The sequence below is a fragment of the Oreochromis niloticus genome, linkage group LG4, assembly GCF_001858045.2.
Source record: "Oreochromis niloticus isolate F11D_XX linkage group LG4, O_niloticus_UMD_NMBU, whole genome shotgun sequence".
NCBI classification, from domain to species: Eukaryota; Metazoa; Chordata; class Actinopteri; order Cichliformes; family Cichlidae; genus Oreochromis; species Oreochromis niloticus.
In genome coordinates, this window is record NC_031969.2 from 22,969,235 (window position 1) to 22,993,896 (window position 24,662).

The following is a 24,662-nucleotide window of genomic DNA, read 5'->3' on the forward strand; positions in this document are numbered from 1 at the left end:
GGCAGGATACCTCCAATCCAAAGTCTGTTTGGCACAACGAATCAAATGACCTATACAGCTTTGGATTAACAAATGAAATATCATGATATTTCATAAAGTCCTTATGCCAGTGGGGCAAAGACTAGACTTATATCACGCATTCAGATTGTTTTATTGAGTGGCCTGGCAGACAATCAAGCAGCAGTCAATATTATGGAAATTAAATTAGCTGTATAGTGAGGAAGTCGTGTGCCCATTAAGGCATAAGGCTCAGTGCAATAAAAATGCCATTAAAAAGTCATCACAACAAAGGATATAAGATTACTTTCTACAAGGACACACTACACATCATTATTATGGAATGTATTTATACCCTTGTTTTGTTTGGTTTTGGTTTGTTGTTTTGATTGTGTAAAATTTATGAACAACAAACTCTTAAAACAACAACAACAACAACAACCCACATGTCCTCTGAACTCCAGAAGCTGTATGTGGGACACGTCCTGACACTGGCGAGGCAGTTTAAGGCATGGACATGTACCCGGTCATGAGGTCAAATGGATCGAACTTGTTAGCAAGCTCCAGTCTGATCGTTACATATTGATTTTTTAAGTTTTTTTCCTTGCACCAATAGAATGCGTCAAGTCAAACCCACTACCACATACCGGAAATAACCAACTTTAACGCATCAGCGCGACTCGACTTGGGATAGGAGGCGCAGTCACGGGGTTTATTTTGAAGTTCTGGCTTTCATTAATGTGCGCTGCTGCCTACATGTTTCGCTCGGGACGTTTCAAAGTAGTCTGTAGAGCACGCTCCAGCGGTAGAAGTTTGTTGTGACTCGGTTTAGTCGGATGCTTGTTTTCCTCTGTCTGGTTTTGCCTTGCTTTGCCCCCCCCATCTCTCTTGCTTTTGGATGACCGACGTAACCTCACCTCGCGGCCGGTTGCTTGACCAGGGTCTCCTGCTGTCAAACTTTAGTTGACATGATTTGGCGCACCGACGACGGATGGACTTAAAGTTTTGGGGATTTTCATCGTTTGCCAGCCACCACAAACGTAAAGGACTTACTGGAACCACATTCGAACAAGTTGTCATTAACTTTTAACCAGCCAGAGACATGCAGAAGTTAAATTCCACCGGTACTCACGGCAGCATGCTCCCCCAGGATGAGGAGCTCCAGCGGCGGTTAGCTGACAGCGGAGGATCCGGGGAAGGGAAGGAGAACGGGGCTGGGAAACAATTCCTCACCCAACCTGAGGTGGAAAGCTCGTTTTGCACCAAGAGGAAGATGCTTGTTTGTTTGGATGTGTTATGCCTTTGTATTGGTAAGAATTTGTGTTACTATTTCACTAAACAAGTGTACTATTTTGAATCTTTAAATACCAAGATCAGTGTTTTAATGACTCTTGAAATCTGTATTTGCTTTTTCCCTAATGTCATAAACAAAGTTGGTTTCAGACAAGGGGCAAAAAAGCACAAACTATCCAACGCTGGATTGGGATTTGTTAAAGTTAACGAAGCTGCAAAGCATTTTTCCAGAAGTCAAGTGGAAACTGCTCAGACTGGAGCAGAAAACTCTAGCTCGGTCCCCTCTACGTGCACGTGGGGGCAGGAGGGAGGGAAGAACCGGGGAAAATGTGGGTGGGGGCTCAGCTGGCAGCAGCTGAGTTGTCCCGGGAATTCATCTGTTCCCATGGTAACGCCCAAATTTCCCGGGAGAAGAACGTGGGAATAAGGATAAAAACATGCCCCGTGCGTGTGATCTGGTGCCGAATTACCTCTATGCAGAGCTCTTTAGCCTCTCTCAGGGTTAGCTTACTGTTTGTAACCAATAATTCACCACAGTGAGCACAGAAGCTTTGCTTTAATATAACTAGCAAGCTTCACATCAAGAAATAAAAACTGCCAAGGCCACAATGAACACAGAAATGAGAGCCAACATAGATACTAATCACAAAAGTTAACTTATTATGGAGAAAAACAAACTTGCAGCTGATTCATATCAAATAAACGATAAAAGCAGTCATAATCACTAACACAGGCTATAACACGTGATTGTCCAGATTGTTTTGATTCAGTAAAAGGGAAACAAATTGTCATTCTGTTCTTCCAAGTGTTTTAAGATTGGACAATACTTGCTCAGTGTATTCTTAAAATCTACTAATTATGGCCAGCGTGAGATTGAACGTGCAATGCAGCAGAACAAATAGAACCTCAAACACTCAAGTTGAAGAGTTATAATTGTTCAGAATCAAAGTAAAAGTTTGTTATGCATGTTGACATGTGCTTTAGGCCTGATTTTAGTGTTACTTTTTAAAGATAGTAGAACCGATTCACATGTTTTGTTTTATAATGATGTAATGCACCATATCTAAGGACTTTAATGCTTCTGTGTTGTTCTCAGGGCCAGTGCTAAGCCACAAAGGGTATAGGGAATATAGAAAAGTTAAAGGAAGAGAAAAAAAGTTTTACTTCCACCTGAAATTTGTGAAATACCTCAGAAAGGTATTTTTACTTGTAATTGTTTCATTAACTGTACTTCAGCCCCTTTTTATTACTAGAAATCCTCCTAAAACTTGTACACAGAGTTTGTTTGTTTGTGTAATAATACATAATTCATAAATTCCATGCCGTCATCTCACATGACTGCGAAAGGGATGGGAGCACCAGTGTTGTGTGAATTAGTGTTTCAGCTGCAACTGAACCCAGAACCCGTCTAGGCAGACCGACAGGTCTCAGGCTTGGCCGTTAAATCTTAGGAAGTAGCCTGGCAAACTGGATGACAGGTCGAGGTAGTCACTTTTCTATTCTTTACTAAGTTATTCTTAACCCCTGCAGGTATACAATTAGCTGTTTGGTTTGTGCACTTTTCTGCATCTTTGTTCTGGGTTTAGGAAGTGACTAGCAACCAAGCATCAGTCAGGAAAGTGGAGGAAATGGGCTCTCTCAGTTCTTCTCCTAAGACATAAACTAAGCACTAGCTTTCTCAAAAAACTGTGTGCTCTGACCCTTCTTAGCCCCCCGGTCTGAACAGATAACAGTGCTGAGCCTGTGTTGCTGGGCATCAAGCTGAACACAGCTGAGAGGATTTATGAAGTCTGTTGGACTAAAACGTTCAAGTCAAAGCTCAGCAATCTCTAAAGTCCTGGTTTGATTTGATTCTTTGATATGTTCCTGGTACACTTTGGCAAGAAAAGTGTCTGAGAACATACTGTTACACATTTTCAAATAATGACTTGGAGTAATAATGCGAAGGTACAAGGTATTAGAGTTTGTGATTAAAGAGATTTATCTTACTGATTTTGAGAAGAAGAGTCTTTTTTCAGTTTTATTAAGCACAGTGAGACCACAACACTAGCTATTATATGTCAGAGATAACAACCAAATGTCCTGAAATAAGATGTAATTTACAGTACAAGGCATTATTTCCCCCTATTGTTACATATGGTGCTGTATGGGTTATTGGATTACTCCATCCTGACTGTATTTGTCTCGCAGAAGCCCGACATTGACTCATCTATGGGCATTTGGCATTGAATGTCATCAATTGTTGGAAATGAATTGGACCCCTTATTTCACTTAACCCTCATATGTCTGACTAACCAAAATTTCCCTTAAAAGTGCCTTTATCAGATTCCCTCAGACAGTTGACCCACCAGCATTATTCATCCTTTAAAGGGGCTCATTCACAACTGTAAAAGTGGAATTTTGCCCTGAAGCGCTGCCACTCTTTATGCAATCAGCTGAAGAGGGATTCTGCAATGTTCTGAGGTTATCGCTGTCTCTCCAAGTCTCTTTAGGGCTTAATTCACATTTGAAGTGGCGACGTGAAACTAGTATGTTGTGGTGTTGAATGAGCTTTAATCTGTCAGTGGAATGTGGGGACATTGAAGTCATTAACTGAGGCTTTGGCTGAGTTTACCTGACCTGATTCTTTCTCAACACCAGGCTTGTCTAATATTGTTGTACTTTGCGTATCACAGTGTTGATTATGGGGGTGTTCGGGCATGCACATGATGCCTGACAGAGATAGATTGTTCTGGTTAAGCTCAGTGCCAGTAAGTTCCATGTGATTTGCAAACTGCAATTTGTTTGCAAGTGTTTGCCTGTGTGCTGAAGTGTGTGCATGCATTATTTCTGGGACTGTGACTCAAAGAGAGATGACAATGTTTTTCACACTGTGGCTGCATGTACTATGCAGAGTCCAGCCACGCACATGTCAGGAGGTTTGAGGTTATTGTCATATCTGACGAGCGTGCAGGGACAAGACTTCTAGACTATGCTGCTATTTCCCTCCTGCGCAGGTGGCCCTGACTCTGTCATCGCCATAATAAAGTAACTCTCTTTAAGGGTAACTGAATGAAAGCAGCACTTGAGTAGCCTGCTGTACAACAAAAGCTCATACAATATAAGTGAAACACAAAGAATGTTATGAGGCATGACTTTTCTCTAGAGGTTAATTACAGAGCTATGCCATTTTCACACATGCCTGAAATGCGAAAGATGATAGCCGTGGTTAAAATGATACAATTTACATGGATTGTGTTTTTGTGGATAATAGAAAGAGAAAGCTGGAAACAGTTGATTGCTGTTGTGTGTGTGTGTCTAGACATGAAGCAGCTTGCCAGAACAAGATGACTGGTATCTACGAAAGTGATCTGAATACTGAAAGGCCTGCCTCTTTCTACCCTACATCCGCTTATATCCTCCTCTCTTTTTCTTCTCTTTTCTTCAGCCAAGCTCTACTTTGGGACCAAAGGTGTCCCACTGATGTAGTGAGGCGTGTGAGTGTGTTTTATGTCTCCATGTGTTTTGGGCGGGTGTCAGACTTTTGTTAGAGGATTTTTGGTTATACGTATTTGGCAGAGAAAGCTGCCAAGTGAGTCAGGCAGCAAAAGGCTGACATGTCAGAGCGTGCAATTGTGTATAGGCTCCGAAATATTAAATTGTGTGCATATGTGTGTGTAAAAGTGTGGGTGTGGGTGTTTGTATGTGTATGAGTCATCACTGTTAACTACCCTACTACAGCTGCCATGTGCTTGCTGTTTGTTGACAAATTTGCCGGTCTTGTTTTGCTGTGCGTCTTGGGCCTTGACTCTCTGAAGTTATGGAAAACATTGGCGTCAGTCTGCGGCTGACAGATGGAGCGCCATTAAAAATGGCTCAGTCAAATCATTAGCTAGTGGAAGAACTGATTTCGCTTTCTGTCCCCTCTTAGTCTATTAATGCATCTCCTTCCCGTTTGACAGTGCTGCAGAGTTACAGGAATCCATTAAGTGCGCTGTTGCTCAGACAGACCACATGGGCCTATTCACTCCACTTTTCGGTACATCTTCCTTCACCCATTAGCACGCTGGAATCGACTAAGTCCCACGTATCTATAGGCTGAGGGGCAAGTAAGAGCTTGAATGAAGGAAAAGCCCCAAGGGTGGAGAGCAGAGTAAGATACGGAAAGACTTAGGAGGCAGAGGATCTACAGCAGGGGTCAGGGGTCAGACCCTTGGATGCCTGAGGGATCCTATACACAGCTGTCTGTTTATGTCTCAGTGAGGAAGTAGTACTCAGAACCGGATAGGAAATGTTCAGACAGCAGATAGCTTCAAATGTACTTTTAATGAGACAGCTGTAATCTTCTCCTAGATGACGATTCCATAAGTGCCCAGGGTGGTCCATAGGTATTAGCCATAATGAGCGAATAAAGATGTGTGTATCGCTCTAATCCTCAGCGCTCATTAGCTCCAATGGGCCTGAAGAGGATACCAGAAGACTGTCTACCTGACTCTGAATATAGGCTGTAACTCCGCCTTTTCGTCTGTTAGAACTAACGATTTGTCTTCTGTCTGTCTCCCTATAAGAAAACTTAGACATCCCCTCTTGGCGCCATTGCATGGTTACCCATCATCGGCTACATTTTATCATTGTGTCTCATCTCACCTGCTGGAGACTATTCTCCCTTAATCATCTCAAGCTCTGACTGTCCTAACAGCACATTCCCCTGCAAATCCAAACACTCTGACAAAACAGCCCTGCAGGTTTGAACTCTTTCCATCCGTAGAGTGCCACCGCAATCATGCTGTACCATGCTAAATACCTCTCCAGCAGTCTAAACCAAAATGCTGTGTCATTTTCACATTGCAGACTGGCAGCTCTCACCTCACAATGCACGCCCTTACCTTCACGCCACAAAAACCACTGGGGAACTCTTTAAAGTTTCCAAGGTATGCACCACAGTGGTGGGTTCTTTATGTTCTTGCTGAATCAGACAGACAGAAAGACAGACCGCTTCAAACTTCCCCACTCAGGCCCTGAACTCCAGAGTCAGGCTCCAGGAAGCAAGGCACTGAAGTGTGGCGAGAACAGAAGCAACTGTGGGAAGCATGTCTCTACTGGCTAGTGGCAACAGTAACAGTGGAAAGGGCAGGCAAGAGCTCTCCTGGTGCACTGTTAGGAGCTGAAAAAGCTAAGTTTCTAAGCGTCATTGTGTTTTATTTTTCATGGTCATGGAGACCTAGGGTTTGCATTTGCTCAGTGTTGAGTTATTAATGTAGTGCATTAAACCTCCATAAATATTAACATTTTTGGCCAGCAAGGTACTTTGAGCGGTCGACTGTTTCTTTCTGGGGCCCCTGTTTTTGCCTACATTAATGAGTAGAGTATGGGCTGATAAATGAAGCAGTGGGTGTACTTAAACAGTGTGTGCGTGGAGTCCAGCTGCAGCAGATGTTGGTGATAGCAGATGGTTAACAAAACTCTGTTGTGACTTCTCAGCCTGCCTTTGTTCTTCACTTAAAAATCTCTCGTTGACGCCATCAGGGCAGACAAAACAGACCCATCTCCCAGAACAATCCGGCCAATTATGGGAAAATAAAAGAGTGTGCGTGGGTGTGTGTGTCAGTAAGGAGGCAAACACTTACTCTTCCCCCATCCCTCCCTTACCTGGATTGGGCCACCAAGGAAGAACAGGATGTACCAACTCTCATACACACACAGCACTTTAATTGGTTTTTTTGCCATCCGCGGTTGCCAATAATAATCACAGCCTTGGTGCGAATGACTTCACCTGCTGACTTACCTGCCCTACAGTACAACTGCCTGCGTGTGTTTGTTCTTTTGTGTGATAGAGCATTATGCCATGAGGCGCATAGTCTCTGTCTGGACTAACTTTTAAAACAGAGTCTTTTGTTTCAGGTACAAATTCTCAATTCTGCCTGTAATGATCTCAAACTGAGAAGGGATTAGATGAAATAACAGATCTTATGGAGACAGCTTCGTGCCACTCAAGTCATTATTGCACAAATAATTGCAAAAACCCACCCAGTCCATCTGCAGACTGCCATTTATGAGCGTACTAGGAATGCCGTCACGCTGCTTCCTTGTAATGCTGTTACAGGGGATTGTCAACCTCGCAGAGATTCAAATTACAACATTGCGCGATTCAGTTCACTGGCTTATTATTTTTGAAAGGTTGACTTGAAGGTAAATAAGCACCTTAAAATTTAGTTGTGATCTCCTGGCACATGCAAGCTGGTGAAGAGCTCAGTGTGGGTGGACCACCCGTGAAGGGTGCTGCACAGGCCACGCTCATCCCGGTCCCAGGTCCTGCAGGCCACATGGCTCTGTGTTGACAGGTCACTAACAGTCTGTCCTCTAGCTTTATCAAAGGGCAAAAGTAGAAAGAGGCCTGTGCAGTCAAATATTATTGAGTGTGATGAAACAGATGACCATTACTGTGGCTTGGAGATAGCTTTAGGATATGTCATGCTAATCCATGAGTATGCACAGGCTGTTCTTTAGTGATAGAAGCAGCAGCATCCGTATGAGTGAATTTGGCTCTGTGATAGTGACTGTGGTGTCTGCATTAATGGCTGTGTTTTGGATCGTTAGGGGGTTTTTCTGTGGTTCATGGCTCTAGCATGGTTGGTTAATTTTTTCCAGGTGGTTTTTTTGTGGTGTGTTTTGGTTGTCTTGTTAATCTATGTGGCTGTGGATTTGGTTTGTTTGCATCTTAGTGTGGTTTTTTTTATGTGTATGTGTTCGGTCTGTATGTGTGTTGGGGGGTATTCTGCCTGTCGAGGCGGGGTCGTGTTTACAGAGCGGGTCCCAGCAGAGCCCAGATCTCTGACCCTCACATTCCAGAACCACCACTAATCGCCTCCGTCTGCTGTTCTTTAAAGGGGAACCTTTGCTGCATCTCTCTTGGCTCCATCTTTCCAGTTTTTCTCACACCAGTTTTACTGGCCTCACCCCCCCCACACACACACATTTGTCAATTCTCTGCCCTTGTGGCCATGCATCGCAGCCTAGCTTTCAGTCCGACAATGAATTGATCAGTAGATGTTGAGCAACATGACTTGAAAGTATGTCGATGAATTCCTACCATCTGTCCTCTTTTCTTTGCAGTCCTCCTTAAACCACTTTTTTCATTGGCTGTTTTTTTTTTTAATTTTGTTGCTTTTGGTTGTTGTTGTTCTCCTCTCACAGTGAGCTCATTCTGGGCTGTGGTCATAGATGTGTAAATTAGAACCAGAAGAGTTTCTCAGAGAGAGGCACATATCCCCTCTTTTCCTCCCTCCCTCTTTCCCCTTCTTCTTTCTGTCCTTTTGACTATTTGAAAGCATTCCTGCTTTGAATGTTAGGCCCAGTGAGCACCACATTTTGGCTCTTGGAGCCAGCCCACTCCTCTGCCTCCTTTTGTGTCCTCTTGCAGGCCTTCCTGGTCTGGCTCTCTTTTGAGCATGTCTTGGCCAGGTGCAGAGGTTGGCTCACAGCTGCCTGACAGATGAAGTGAGAGTCTGTGGAGTGTTTTTCTGTCATGTTGTGAAAACATTTTGAATGTAGTTGTAAAGCATAGAGGTTGACTGTGACATAGGAGCTTGTAATTTCTTTAGGATTGTTCACATACTAAGTAACTAATGCGGTTTCAAGTATGTTTGGTCAGTTTTTCTGTTGTGATATTATCAAGAAGCTTTTTAAACCACTAAACCACTTTTGTCATGTTTAGTGATTCACGCTGTCATGTTTTTTGTGATTATTGCATGCAATTCCATGCAAAAATGGGGAAGCATTACAAACCATCTCTGACTGACGTAACACTTCCTTAGCCTTTAAAAAGTCTGACAGTATCTGCAAAGTGTTTGGACCTTAGTGGAGCTTCTCACCATTATCTCTGTGTCAATACAACAAAATACTGATTTCTGGAATCAGATGAGGGGCTTTTAATGGATTATATGGAAACCAGAAAGGGTCTAAAGAAGCCTCTGTTCAACACAAAATAGTACTTGTTGTTGTTTTCATTATTTGTTTCATTATTAAATGCTAAAATGTATCATCAGTGTTTGATTACCCCCAAACACAGCATGTCTCTATCAGTTTAAAAGTCCTTATAAAATGTCATCAGCTTTTTATTTTAGTGGATTGTTGCCATGTTGTTATGTTGGGGCTTTTGCATAACACTTATTTGAAAGGAGTTGACTGTACTGGAGAAAAAATCTGGGTGTGGAATCAAATAACTGCATAATACCCCTATGACATGCATAGGGGTATTATGATCAAGTGATTCAAAAAGATGCATTTCATGCAGGTAACTCTCAATGAACTCTCATTGAGGTTATTTATTTATCGATCAATTAGCACAAAAGCAAATGCAGGTACTCCGTTGATCTTAGCTAATGTAAACTCTCACTAGGATAACCACAAGATAGAATATATGCTCATAATATAACTTCAAGGTGTATGACTAAAGGAGATGCATATGATGAACCATCTGTACACGTGGCATCTGAATGGGATGAGTGAGAGATTGGGGTCAGATGTGAGGTGTTTTCTATCTCTCTGTGCTGGCGTCACAGGCTCTGCTATCTGTCTACAGGATGTTTCCCTCTCTCCTTCCCTGCCGTAACATCTCATGAAATATATGGACTTGAGCTTGTTTTTTGTCCTTGTTTTGTCTTTCTGTGAGGGCAGCTTGACTTTGACTGCAGTTTTTTTTTAACACACATATTTGACTTATGCCTTACTGTATCCCAGCCCTAATCACGTCTCCGTGCCTATCAGTAAGTTCAGTAAGGTTGAATGAACAGCATGGGAGTTTAGTTGACTCTGTGTTTGGTTAAAGCTGATACGGAGCCAGTTTTGGCAGATCTCAAAGTGGACAAACTGTAGCTACCTGCTGTTCATCAAATACTCATTTCCCACTCTTTTCTTTCAAAATTTGGTGATTTATCATGATTAAAGGAATGTTTTCAGACCCTTGTTTATGTGTTTGAGTGAGAATCCTTCTGGCCTGGTTTTAAATGTGTATCCTGTGTTCTTTTCAGTCACGTAGTCTGAGAGATTCCCTGGCAGGAGCAGTGTTTTGGCCTGGGAGCGTTCCAACCAACAAACAGGCCTGGGATGATAGGGAGAGGCACAGAGGTTAATGATTAGTCCCATGTCCTCGCTGCATTCCATGGGGTGACAAGGGGACATGGGATAAGGGACAGAGAAATGGAGCATGCTGGGCCTTTAGAGGGATATTGGCTATTAGTGTTAAGTACAATGCAGAACAAAAGCCGTGCAACTCAGCCCTCGTTTGTGGAGGTACAATCACCACCTTCCAGTTCGTCATTAAAAACTGGTTAAAACGCAAATTTACCCCAGTGAACTTTGATCATGAGACTGTGTGGTGATGTTTACCTAAGCGAACCAGACCTTGGGCACTTTCACCTGATAACGTAAGTTCTTATAATTAGTGACCAGCCAGTAAACATAATGTGAGACAGTTGTTAATATAAGTTAAGATGGATTAAACTGTGAGTCACTGCTTTTGGCTTGAAGAAAACATACTTGTTTAACAATACACAGTGACTTTATTGTCTTCTTTTAGCACACTGATGTTTTTGTGTAACATGCTCTCAATAACTTCTTCCTCCTTCCTCATCTGAATTCTCCACTGTCATGCTGCCTCCATCTTTTCACATCTTTTCATGTCTGTCAGCCTTCTCCTTCTCCCTGCTCCCATGTTGAAAGCAGCTATGTGTGGAATTCCCTGATCCCCTGGAAACTGGAACTCATATCACCAAATGACTGATGCTTTAATGCTATCCCCCTTTATTATGTTAGAAGGCCATTTTCATATGAGTAGACAGTACCGCTGTCCATGTATCGTGCTGTCTCTTTTATTTGTCATCGTTGTTACACAGACCACATCATAGATATTCATCAAGCCATCTTTTGTTTTTTTTGTCTGCCTCCACTCCCTTTTCTCCCCCCGACCCCCCCAGCCTCCATCCCATTTTTTGCATGCGAGATGAAGTTTGTGACTCCCTACAAACGAGGCTTTTTCTGCGGAGACCCCAGCATCACTTATCCCAACATAACGACCGAGGCCATCCCCGACAGCCTGCTCATCGCTGGTGGCATCGCCATCACTGGTGTAGCGGTAAGACAGTAATTGATGTTATGTGTAAGGACAGTGAGTTAAAGCTATCATCATCTTCTTATAGTGTGAATGTGCGTGTGTTTGCTTAAAAGTAAAACAAACATACTTCCACAGTATTTGTTCAGCCAGGCAGTATGGCAAGTTAAAAGTTGTCTCCTGTCTTTGTTTCTTTCAGATCGCTGTAGGTGAATGCTATCGTGTACGTTTCCGAGGTGTGCACTCACGGGCTTTTGTTAGAAACTGCTATGTGTCATGCCTGTACAAGGAACTGGGAAGTTTCCTGTTTGGCTGTTGTGTTGGTCAGTCTCTCACCAACATGGCCAAGTTAAGCGTAGGTCGCCTGAGACCCAACTTCCTGGATGTGTGCAACATCACATATGCATCCATTAACTGCAAGGAAGGCAGCTATGTCCCTGCAGAGTCCATAGTCTGCAGTGCGCAAAAGAAGTTGGAGGAGGAGGCAAGGTGTGTGGTTTATGTGCAATTATCTGCTTTCTAAGGGTGGGGTATACAGAAACCTAAGTTAATGTGTAACATTTGGCTGCTTTTATGGATCTTCTCTTTCAGGAAGTCCTTCTTTTCCGGCCATGCTTCCTTCGCGATGTACACAATGCTCTATCTGGCAGTAAGTCACCTTTGCTTCACAAACAAACAAACACACCCAGTCTATCGCCAAACAAATCTGGAAAGTTGACCTCTACATACACCTGAGCTCATATTGTGTAATTACCGTATTCACCCCAGTGTTTATAGTATTAGAGGAAGATTACAGTTCTTGCTTTGTTTCCAGTTTTTAAAGACAACACCAGCCCCTAGAGGCCGAGAACAATGCTAATTGAACATGTGGAAAGACACACCAAGCCATGTGCTGTTAAGTACATTCACGTTTCCCGATCTTTGAGAGCACCAATTCTCTACAGGCATCCAGCTTCCAACCAAAAGGGCTGGTGAGACAGAAAGATAGGGAGGAGGAGGATTTGGAGTGGGGTAGAGAATGAGGGAGAATGTTTTCCACAGGGAACATGAATAGATGAAGAGACTCCACAGACAGAGGAGGCCTTGTTGTGGGTCTCATTTAGTCGAGGGGGGAGAGCTGAATATGCCTGCTGAGAGATCGACAGGCTTCTTTCAGCGATAGACACCCTCTCAACCCTCCAAGCCTCCCTCCCCATCGCTTCATTTTTCTCTCACAGCACACTGCCCTGTAGTCATGGGCGCATTGTGAGAGAGAAGTGACAGTTAGAGGGAGACAAAAGCACATTATTGTCTATGAAACGTTCACATACCTCACATAGCCTTCATCGCTAGCTGTTAATTGATGGTTTTCAGGTGACATAAATATTTGTATTCAGCTTCAGCTGAGATGAATGAAAATTATTTGTTGTTTTTCAAAACTCAAAGTGAGGAGAAAACCTTCTCTATTTGTACAGTGCTGTGTCTTATTTCTGTATATTACAGTTATAAAGAGCCAGACTTGCAGGTTGTTGTTTTTTTAAAAATTGTCTTAAGCAGTGGTTTTCCAGGCTCTCTGAAAGTCTTCTTTCATTTTCACTTCAGTCCATCTGACTGGGACTAGAGGAAAGATTTTTTTGTTGTTGTTTGTCAGGCCACTTACTGTAACACTGACCTATGAATTGTTCAAGCATAACACCTAACTCACTCACAATCTAGCAACGAACCAATTATAAATTATATTTTTAGGCACTTTGCTGCTATCGGCCTGTAACAAAAACACATAATTTCTTCCCATTTCTTTAATCGAATCTATGGAAAATATGTTCGAAAGGGATAAAATAACAGTTGCACCAACAAGGTGATTCTCAAAGAGCATTTAGCTCAAAAACCTTACATCTCTCAGCATGGTGTACACTGTATCCTTAAAATATTTGAGGAAACTAGATAAATGGAAGACAAAATACGAAGTTTCAAGCCTAAAAGAAACTAAAAAAAATCTACAGCAGATGAGCAGTATTTGAAAGTCATGTCCTAAGAATAGGAAAAAAATCCAGCAAAGTCCTGACACAGGACCTCAGAGACACATCTGGCCCTGTCCACCTACTGTTTGCTGAAACCTTGTTAGAAATGGTCTCATTGGAAGGTTTGCTTTCAAGAAGCCAACTTTAAGGAAGGAAACCAGGAAGAAAATGCTCAAGTATGCCGAATTAGACAAAAACATAACGTCTTCAAGTCATTGTGAGTGCATACAGAGAAGGTCAGGAGAGAAGTTCAACAGTGAGTGTCTACAGCTATCTGTAAAACATGGTGGAGGCTCTGTCATGGTTTGAGGCCATATTTCAGCCAGTGGTGTTGGGGATCTTGTCAGCATTGATGGAAATATGAATGAAGAAAGTACTTCAGATTTTGACTCACCGCTGAATACTATTTGTGAAGTATCTGATTGGCAGTCGTTTCATTTTTCAGCGTGACAATGCAGTGCAGTAAAACCATACCTGGATATAAAAATTTACAATGGAACGCTGTCAGTCATAGACTGACCTCACAAGAGCACAGACATCAAAATTATGGAAGAGAACAGAACAAAAGGCAGCCAGCATCTACAGAAGAGCTTTGAATATCCTTGAAGATGCCTGGAGAACTATTCTTGAAGACTACTTAAAGAAATTACAGGGAAGCTTGCCCAAGAGAGTTCAGGCTGTGTTCAAAAATAATAAAGAAAATATCAATATATCCATTTATGTTTCAACAAATCACTGCATCTATTTCTTATTTACCTAGCAAAAGATAAGGAAATGAGGGGTGGCTCATAATTAGTGCACAGTTTTCTTTACAAGTCCACAGCAAAATGTTCGTTTTTGAACAAAAAGAGAAAGAAAGGGATGAATATTGTGGGACTGACTGAGAGGAATGAAAGGGTAGAGAAGCGAAAGGAAGAAGTGGCGTGACTAAAACAAAAACCTAATGTTTTTTTTTCTCCACACAAGCACGCACACACAGAAGTTGCTGCTTACAAATTATTTGACAGAGCTTAGACAACCTAGTGAGAATGTGTCAAACTTGCAGCTACACGCCACCACGACCTTGCCAGCTACTTGTGTGTACAGCAGGAATAGTGACACCTGCTCTCAGTTAAGATAGGAAAAGGAGAGACAGCGAGGATCGGTTTCCCAGCAGTAATGTAGGCCACATGCTCCCCAGCGGCTGTTTGACTCAGACATACCTCCAGCCACCTCATAAAGCGAGCCCTGCATCTGCATTCAGCTCGACCTGTGACCCCATTTTCACGCACACAAACAGGACCTCTGTACTGTAGCGCTGATGCACGGGATGAGGATGAACAAAAGCAGGAAGTTGGGTTTAAAAAGTGCTAATGAAACCATGCCAAACTTCTTTTCCCCCCTCTGGGCAGCAGATTAAATGGATGTTCATGTTCCACTTAGTTTATAGAACTTCAGTCATTAGACATAACCATAAATTTATGTTTGTGGGGGCATACATTAGCACATAAGTGCCCATAGTCATATATTCACTTAGTAGTGAAAATAATAATGGTATTTATCTTCTTTTTTTGCAGTTCTACCTGCAGGCACGGCTGTCGTGGCGAGGAGCTCGGCTATTGCGCCCACTTATACAGTTCTTCTTAGTGATGATCGCTATCTACACCGGATTGAGCCGCATCTCAGACTACCGTCACCATCCCACTGACGTCCTCACAGGCTTTATCCAAGGAGGGCTCACGGCATACTGGGTGGTATGTCAAAATTCACTGTTGTCTAAATAGCCTGAATAACAGTTATCCTTTTCCTCGCAGGGTTTGTTTCTCTCTGCTTTCTGCTGACTGTGTTAGCTCAAACACTATGCGTTCTCCCTCAATTTCCACTCTCTGTTTATAAACAGTGAGTGATTGACAGCATGTGTGGTCTGCGTATCTTTCCTGACATTTGTTTTTTTGTCTGTGCCTGCAGGCCTTCTATATCTCCCCCATGTTTAAGCCCTGCGCCCGCCCAGACCGGTCTCCCACTAGCATGTCCCTGGAGAGTCCACTGTCCAGCCAGCAAACCGTCTGTTAGCAGGTGCATGCAATCATTTCAGGAATCGGAGGATAAGAGAAGATGAACTGCAGAAATACAGGGAGAGCAGTAGATAGCACAGGTGAGGAGCACAAAGAACCGAGGAACTAGTTTAGAAGAAAGGATATCATTCTAAGAAAATATTGAGAGTACAATCTAACCTGCTTATACTTTTGGTATATTGATATACACGCAAACATACAGTCATCTAACACATATAGACACAAGATAAATGCAACAAGACTACAAGTCAAACCCGTCCAGTGGAACGAACTTTGTAGTAATATTAGAAATATTTTTTTTATATATGAAAAAAGATAAAAAGTGTTTATTTTTCAAGATAAGTTGTAGAAGCTGCTAAAGTTGAAAGTTTGTTTTCTTCTCGTATAGAGGCCTTTGGCAAGTGTGTTTGCTTAGCTTTCAAAGCCGAGCCAGTCACCCTTTGGTCTCGGGTTAGAGATGAGAAAATACCAGCCTCCGTTTTTGGTTTTTGATTCCTTGCTCAGCTTGGAAAACATGAGCCAGCAGCTGTGAACTGAGACCATCGGACCTCAGATGTAAAGACAGCTCTGTGCAAAGTGACGGAACAAGCACAGGCTTCCTAACGATCTTTGCCTTCTGTCGCACGATGTGCCACTAACCTAAAAAGTCGACCCTACACCACTATGACTACACGATAAAACACATGTAAGCAAAGAACAACAGTGTTTGCGCTGTGATAGAATGCCATCTTTCTCTTTTGAGTAACCAAGTCAGTGACTGGGAGCAATCTGACCAGGTAACTTCTCTTCCCATTCACTGCCACTTTCCTGTTACTAACCACTTTGACTGTCTCAGAGGTGGAGGTTTTGACTGAATTTTATAACCTCTGACCTTTTGTCCCTGGACTCCAAACTCTTGAGCTGCACCTTGATTTATGCCACTCAGACAGGAGCCGTGCAGCCGCGATCCCAGCGGTCCTCCTGTGCGTCTTTATTAATAGCACTTGAACATAGTGGAACCCTCTAATTATAATCAATATTATATATTTTATCACAAGTTTGAATAATCAGTGTTTATTTTTGTTAATGTCCGACTCATACACTATATTCTTTTCATGAAAGGATAATTATTCAAACTGAATGTAAATAGCAATTTCATTTTATAAACCACAGAACCACAGAATTTCAAGTATTAGTTCAAGTTTTGGACCGTTTTTACATGTTTATGTAAGTGTTTGTATTTACGTTTTTGTCGATCGGGTATAGAGAGTTGCTTTTGTACCTGTTGTAACTACTAGACTGAGCCACAGATGTTATCAGAAAGCTATATATATTTTTGTGTGTTCCCAGATATTTTTGTTTGTTTGATTTGTCTGTGAATGCCACAGCGGCAGAAATAACCACTGTACTCAAAAGAAAACCAAACTATTAAACCATCGAATGTTGAATGTTTCAAAGTTCTTCTGTCTTCTTTTTATTTTTAGCTTCGGCAGACTGAAAATTGCCTAGCACACGTACACATACTGAATGTCGATGTATCAGTGTTGGTTAAAAAAAAAGCCATTTAGCCTTTTCCTCATACTGGCATTCGTTATTTGCGTGGAGAATACCAAACATGGTGTGGAGGTAAGAAAATCTTGAGCTGAAATAAAACAAACATTTAACACAGAAAGTGATTTAACCATGTGGTGTTTTGAAGCTTCCACTCCAGTGCCCTCGTAGTTTCCTTCATCTCTCTCCCCCCCTCTTCACACTCTTCCTCGTTCTGCCCCTTCTCTGCACTCGGTCCTTTTCAAGTGCAGTGGAGCATGATGGGCTGTTTCGGGGGGTCATGCTACCATGGAGATGCTTAGCCAGATACAGGTCGGGGCGTCTGAGGCATTTTCTTTGATTTCTTTTTTCTCTCTCGCTCTCACACTCTCTCTTTCTCCAATCTACTTCCAGGCTTAGGGAGGCAAAAAAAAGCAGCTCAGATGAGACAGAGAGGGCAAAAGAGAGAGAGGGAGAGAGAAGGAGAGCTTCAGTAATGGCTGTGTGCATAACGATAAGGTAAGGGGACGAGCAGGGAAAGTGGTCCAGTAATGAGGGGGAAGCGTAACAGAGCAGTTGGCAGAACAGATGGGCTGGTAGATTGGGGAGAGTAAGGGTAATGGTTGTGGGCATCAGGGTGGGAACAAATGTGATCCCGTTTTTCAGGCCTGTTTTGTTTTATAGGACTGTAACTGAGAAGCCTCGTTTTATTCCTGAGCAATACATATATGGCTGTGGTATTGTGACAGCTCCTTGTCTATCTGTGTCTGCCTCACTACTTGTTATTGTCTAACGTTTAGGTGTGTGTGACCGAGCTGAGCTTACACGCCCTGTCAAACATGACATCTCGTTTACACTGTTACTGGCCTGCTCCTCGGTAACCCTTCAGCCCTAATGGAAATGAGTGGGAGTCAACAAGCAGAGGCAGACTCCTCTCTGTGTTCACATTACTGAGGTCCGGTCAGAAGGGCCTCGCTATTTGCACTGCCGCGATTGTGCACACAGCAGGTCAGCACTGTGTTCATTTCGACTGGCCGCGGTATTTGTACTGTTATCTCAACAGGTGAAAGCCATTATTGTCCACACGCTTGACTGTGAAAGAAAATTAAAACCACTTTCTCCTTCTTCCTCATACTTAACTTTGGGGAATTCCTTGATAAGATTATGATTTTGTGAAATTGGACGGGAGCAAAAATAGCAGTGCGGATGCCGGTGCTGATTCTCATCAACGCGGAGATAAGCGTGCTGTGGAAGGCACGTAGCTCACCTGCGTATCTCTTTGTGTGAGAGGGATAGAGTACATGTGGGAGTAAAGTTATCATATTTGGTTTTTTCTGACTACGATAACATCATCAAGAAATTTGTAGATTATCCGAATTCTATGGGCCCATATTTGAAGTGATGAAATAGCCCTTGGCGCCTAATGGAGATACGAAATATCTCTTTTCACAGAACTAATGTAACCTGTCTTTGTTTACTACAAAGTAAAAGCTGCTTAGGACTGAAAATTGACTTAACTGTTTGTAAAGAGGAAAAGAAATTTCCTTGCATATGAGTTTTCGTTAAGTATTTACCATACGTCTCCGAGGCATTACCGACTTAGTCTCTGGAACTCCGCTGGCCTCTTATCCAGCTGTAGTCCAATTCTTAATAGAATTAAAAAGGATTAATGGGCTCTTTAGTGTGCTTGAGTTCAGGCCTGCTCCCCCCAGCCTCGCTGCTATGCGCATTTTTAAATCTCCTATAGTAATGACAGTGAGTGAATGCACAAGCTGTAGCCATTAGGCACATCGTGTCCTGATGTGAGTTTATGAAAAACATTACTTTTCCCGTTCCCACTTAGATAAATTGTCTTGCTTCTCTTCTCCCTCTCTCTCTCTGTGCTCCTCAGGGATTAAGATGTGCCCAGCCACGTTGACTCACTGAGTGAGCTAAGAAATCAACTCTTAAACTGATCCACAAAGTAGTAATGAGGACCTACAGGTGGACAGCAGGTGCAATCACTTCCAAATGGGGAAACCTATGTTAGTGTGCATTCCCTTTGATGCACGAAAGCAAAATGCATACTTTATTTATCAGTCAGGCACATATGTACACATTGATAGGGCATGGAATATCTGACGAGATCAGTGTAATCGTGGCGGCTGATGAAGATAACACTGCTTGTCACATCCTGGCACTGTTATGCACCTAACTATACAGCCCTGGAGGTCAGATTAGCTATTTTTTTAAGCTTATTTGAACTGGTAACCACACATGGAGATAAAGAGAGACTTTTATAAAGGGCTCTATTACAAGAGAGTCAAAAAACAAGCTCCTGCCTACTGAGACCCTTTTTTCCTGTTAGCTTTGTTAAATAATAAATGAACATGGGATTCCTCATACGTATATTTGTTCAAAACCAGCAATGTGGTCTCTGCATTATTATACGCATAGCTTATCATAACTTGCCCTTAAGCCACTATTTACCATTTTAAAGGTCATATTATTGTCTTTGCAAAAGCAAGGAAGAGTTAAAAGAGCACAACACACTGGAAAGGCCACACACTGTAATGTGTGTTGAGTTCATTTTAGTGTTAAGCTTAGGATGAACTTGTTTACCTGGAGCTTCTCTTTTCTGAGGTGGAGGAGTTTTCAGCCAGGGATCTACTTGTTTCTCATTGTCTGTGTCATCTATAAAACAAACTTAAAGTACATGCCCATTCTAGATGGATAAATCTGACATGTCAAAATCTAGCTCACAGTCATAACAAGCCGGGTGGACTTTGACAAAACATTCTCCAGTAAAACAAACTTATCTAACAGGGTCGAGACAAGACCTGTTGTCAATAGAGATAGCCAACCGTTTTGTTTTTATTATGCAGCCTGAAGAATGAGGGATGCTAAGTGAGTGTGTGTGTGTGTGCGTGTGGATGAGTGTTTGGTTCCTGAAGACAGACTGGAATGTAAAAACAACATCTCGCGTCTAAAAACAATAGTTGAGACTTGTGAGGTGTCAGTGATGACGACCGCAGCAGAGAGGTGGGAAGCAGGGAGGAGGATCCTGGGTTTCGAGGTCAACAAGCTCAGCCTCCTGCAACACGCACATTCGCAAGTTGCGGTAATATGATGGTGACATAACACTCAGCCTGTGCTGGTACATGCAGTGGAATCATGAAACAGTTCATTTATCACTTAAGCAAAATGAAGTGTATCACATAACACTGGGTGCACGTTACACCTCACCGCTACAGGTCTAAGGAGCTGGTCTCAGATGAGATATGACTTGGTGTGAAGAAACATCAGTGCCTTCATTTATGCAATAATATCTCTGTATGAGTTCGGTCTGTTTACACATACACACATTGGCTTGTTTTTAAAAGCTCATTTAGACCATGACTCACTCCTTGCCTTACACATGCTATCGTAATCCGTCATAGACTCCCTACACCTTCTATTATACTTTATATGGCTTCTGTGAAGAACATTGTTAAACTATCTCATACGAGAGGATTACTATGTGTCAGTGCAGGATTAAACAGTAAAGAGAAAGAATTACACTATTTGTGAAGCAGCGCAGTGTGGACAGTATGAGTGAAAATTAAAAACCTGAGGTGCTGGGGTCACGCAGCTCTGCAGTACCTCAGGGAGCAAATGAAAGGCACTCGCTGGTGCTCAGGAAACTGCTAAGTACAGTGTAGGCCTCTCTGTCTTCACGCCCCAGTGTGTATGTGAGTATCCTTTCATCTATTTTATGTGCATGTAAGTATGATGATAGCTTAGTGCCACTAGTTTAATGAGCAAGCACACAGGCAATATTCTTCTAATTCCTAGTTATGACTGAGGTGAGCTTGTGAGTAATTTGTGTGTGTAATACTGATCCACTAGCATCACTTGCCAAGGAAAGCTTGTGTATAATTGGCAGATTGAGGACACTCATTAGAGTACAGTAAGAAGCTGATATTATATTCAGCAACAGCAGTGACTCATTATCATATCTGTCGCATGGTCTTATCTTCTTTTGTAATTTGTGTCTCAAGCATCTCTTGAAAGAAAAGCTTTTTCCTCTCCTCCCGCCCAACACTACCGGGCAACAGATGGACTACACGCACTTTTACGATGGATTGTTTACAGTTATTTCATGTAATTGTCGAACAGTGTCAGTCTGACAGTTACAACTCTGCTCTTTGCCTCTGTCCTATAATTATGTTTCTCCTTCCCCTTGGTTTGGTGGCAGACGATGACAGCGGTGGAAAAGCCAGGAGAAAAAACCTCCTGCTGGAAAATGAGGACTGATGGCAGTGACAGGCAGACGATCCCAGGCCAGGAATCACAGAGGCACCTACCTGTCTAGACACTGAACAGCTAGCTAGAAGTGGCACGTTGAAAAATGTTAAAAATGTAATGTGGTTACAATTAACTTGTTGAAGGTGTGAATCACCTGCTTTCATGGACATCACTGAACTGAGTGCTACTCAAACACTGTAAAACTTAAGAGTGAAAACTGGTTTTTTTCCCACCATAAATATTTGACATGTAGAGGAGAAAATTCAAAGGTGAACTAATAACACAAATGGCAGCACCACTCAATCTGAATCTCCCGGTAAGGTACCAGAGCCCTGGAAGTAAGGCATCTAAATGGCACGTATCCATTGTTAATGTTAATGTGGGCTTTTTAAGCTGCTACGTGTCAAAGTGACTGCTGTGAAAATGGCCAAGTGGCACACTGGTTTTAATGAGAAACTTTAAATGTTTTAAAATGTGCCTTCTATGTAGTGCTCCGCTGTACTACTCTCCATTCTCTCTCCAGTTTTTCAGGTGAGTGCCTCGCTGATCCGCAGCACAGCCAAACACAAGGCTTTGCTTATTTAACAATAAGGATCAGCCAAGTGTGAACAGCTACACAAGAGCTGGCCTAACCAAACATGACACTGATAGACATACTGACTTAACTGACATTTTAAAGCAAACCAGCAGCCCCCTGTTTACAAATCCCTGACCCCAGAAACTCCATTCACAGTGTGTGCAAGAAAGGCTCGATACTGTTGTGAATCACAGGAAACAGTACAGAGAGCAGCTTCTAAACAAAATTAACCCAATGGGTAATTTGATGTGAATTTCTTGCATACTTTCTCAGGAGTCCACTTAATGTGCAGTGCATGCCAGTGCTTGTAAATGTGCTTGTGCGTGTGTGTCTCAGAACAAATGGCAGTGTTTGTGAAATGTGTTGTACTATGTGCATGTATGAATGCTGTGTGTGAAGTTGTGTGTGTGTGAGAGAGACAGGCTACAGGAACAACAGAGGGCAGGATATAAAAATCCTGATTGTTTCTGAGGGATTATCCTTCACAATGCACAGCTTTATCAGAAAGCCTCGATTGCTGTAACAAGACACGCTTGCCCTGGGTTTGCCCAGCCAAATACTAAGAATCCTGAGTTACCCCAGCAGCGAATCACAAGGGGGGGAAATGAAGAGCGCAGAAAAAAGAAACACAGGGGAGAAGGAGAGCAAAGAGTCGACACTAGATCGAGTGAGTGGAGTGAGAGGGAAAGTGGAGAAGAATACACTGAGTAAGGAGGGGAGAGAAGTACACAGAGAAAAGCAGGAGTTGAACAACTTCAACTGGAGGCCATGCCTCAAACAGAGGTCTGTTTTCTGACAGCGATCCCTCTCAGGAGATTTGGCTGGAAAACATATTGCAGTTATAAAGCCTGTCCAAGTTGCGCAACATGTGCTTCAGCACCATGTGAACAAAAGCTGCTGTGCATCATGGCATGCTGTGCTGTGACTGTTTCGTGTGGCATAGCCTAACGCAGGCCCACTAAGCTTTTGTATTAGAATACTGATAGGCCCTCAGGCTGAGATTTGCATGTTAGCAAACATCTGCCAGATGAGGTTTGGCAGTGTGGAGGAGAGGTGCTTTTTATTGGATCATTTTATTTGCTTCCTTTTATAAGACTTTCTCAGTAGGATCAGGTTGCTGTGCCCGATCTTACCAAACTCTGCGAAGGGGAGTTGTGGTTTTGGCTGACTGTGGAAGGGGCTTTAATATGCGCACATTGTAGAAGGTGGGTTTGGGTGTGCAGAACGTTGCGTGAGGCCGTGTGATTAAGCGTAGTCATATATTCCAGTGACAGCTTCATTCCCTTCACACGTGAAGAATATTTGTTTAGATTTGCAAATTTACTCTAAATAATTGTTCATTTGTTGGTTTTTGAAGTGCCATTATGAAACCTCATTGCATGCTTGTGTATTACAGAGCACAGTGATACATAACTACACTGTAAATAACGAGATGGATGTCATATTTGTGCACATATTTCTCTGTCAGGGAGTATGTGTTGATGTTGAGGTGTTTGGTGCTGGCGGTGTGCAGATTTCCTTCTGTGATATCAAACCTGTCCCAGTGGGGGGGTTCAGGCTTCACACTGAGCCAAATGGACAGACTAAAGTTTTGCAGCAATCCCAGCGCAACATGCTAGTTCTCCAAACTTTGCTCTCCTTTGGTCTTGCACTGAGAATAAGACATTATACTTTTTACCATTTTATGTGAATACACCCCTGCTGACTCTGTGCTTTCCCTTTTAAACCCAATGGAAAATGCCATGTAGATGTCTGTGATCTTGAACTATGCTTGGCTAATATAACTAGTAAGATTGCGAACATGATGCTGTTTCCTTAAAAGCAGCTACTCTTAGTCTATATAGTATATACTGTTTCGGTTTACCGTGGGGGGATTTTAAAACCGTTGTGGAGCTATGCAAACACAAGTGGGGTACTGAGCAGCCAGCGCTATTGTTTCAGACCTACTCAGGATTCTTGGGATGTCGCTTTGCCTCAGCTTTGACTCCACAATTCACACACCCCATAGTGTGCTCAGATTTTGTTTTAACCCGAGGTCTAGAATAATAAACTACATTTTAATTAGGCTGATTTTCACCTTTTCTTTTGCGCTTGAAAACAGTCTGCTAAAGAGAAGCAAAACAGAACTGCCCTTAACAGAAGAGATGGTATTTAGTTTATGCAGCAAGATGAAAGCTGTTTATCTCTCATCACGGCTTTTATGAACAGAGCAAGAAGGGAAAAGTTCAGACGGGTAGTCAGATGACTCAAGCAGCAGTACTTTAATCACTGATTCACAGTAAAAATCCCATTTTTAACTGTCTGGAATCTTTTCAGTGAGACGACAGACGTAGATGCATGATGTTTGTAAGAGCAAACCCATGTCATATGGCCATGTTTGTAGCTTTGTGTGCGTTTGCAGGCTGTCCTGCGTCATCTCTGCTCTGCTGTGTTTATGCAGAGCTCCATGGATATAGAGAGGGACAGCAGAATATCCAACCCCTCCCACTGTCACTTGATATTTACGGGAAATGGATCAGATGATTGGATGAGTTCGCTTCTACACATTTCCCCCCAAAGGGAGCTGAGCCAAGTTCATTTACTCTTTCATTCATGCCTGCTATAATGCTGTCATCTTTATTCATTAAGGATGTAGTCAAGAGGTGATGAAGAGTGATGCAGAGTTAAGCTAGTTAGTTACGCCAAACTGGCTAATAAGTAAATTTCTTCATCTTCACTGTCACTTTAGATTTTTCTACACTGAAGCCAATGTCATAATTATGTTTAAGGTGAAAACTCCACAGTGTTTTTGAAATTTGCTAGAATATGCTGGTGAATTATTGCCGTGTAATAAACAGAGCAGGGTGAAAGAGAGGTTAGGAGATGGAAGAAGATGACAG

At 42.5% G+C, this 24,662-nt stretch overlaps 1 protein-coding gene across 1 annotated transcript; it reads left to right on the forward strand.

Moving 5' to 3' along the window:
• The first annotated feature begins 638 nt into the window (after nt 1–638).
• ppap2d (phosphatidic acid phosphatase type 2D) lies at nt 639–16,862 on the forward strand. Its single transcript, XM_003441971.5, has 6 exons — nt 639–1,307; nt 11,244–11,401; nt 11,577–11,866; nt 11,969–12,026; nt 14,934–15,110; nt 15,325–16,862. Exons 1-6 carry the CDS (start codon nt 1,100–1,102, stop codon nt 15,427–15,429), a joined length of 996 nt encoding a protein of 331 aa, XP_003442019.2. The 5' UTR covers nt 639–1,099; the 3' UTR covers nt 15,430–16,862.
• Nucleotides 16,863–24,662: the final 7,800 nt, after the last annotated feature.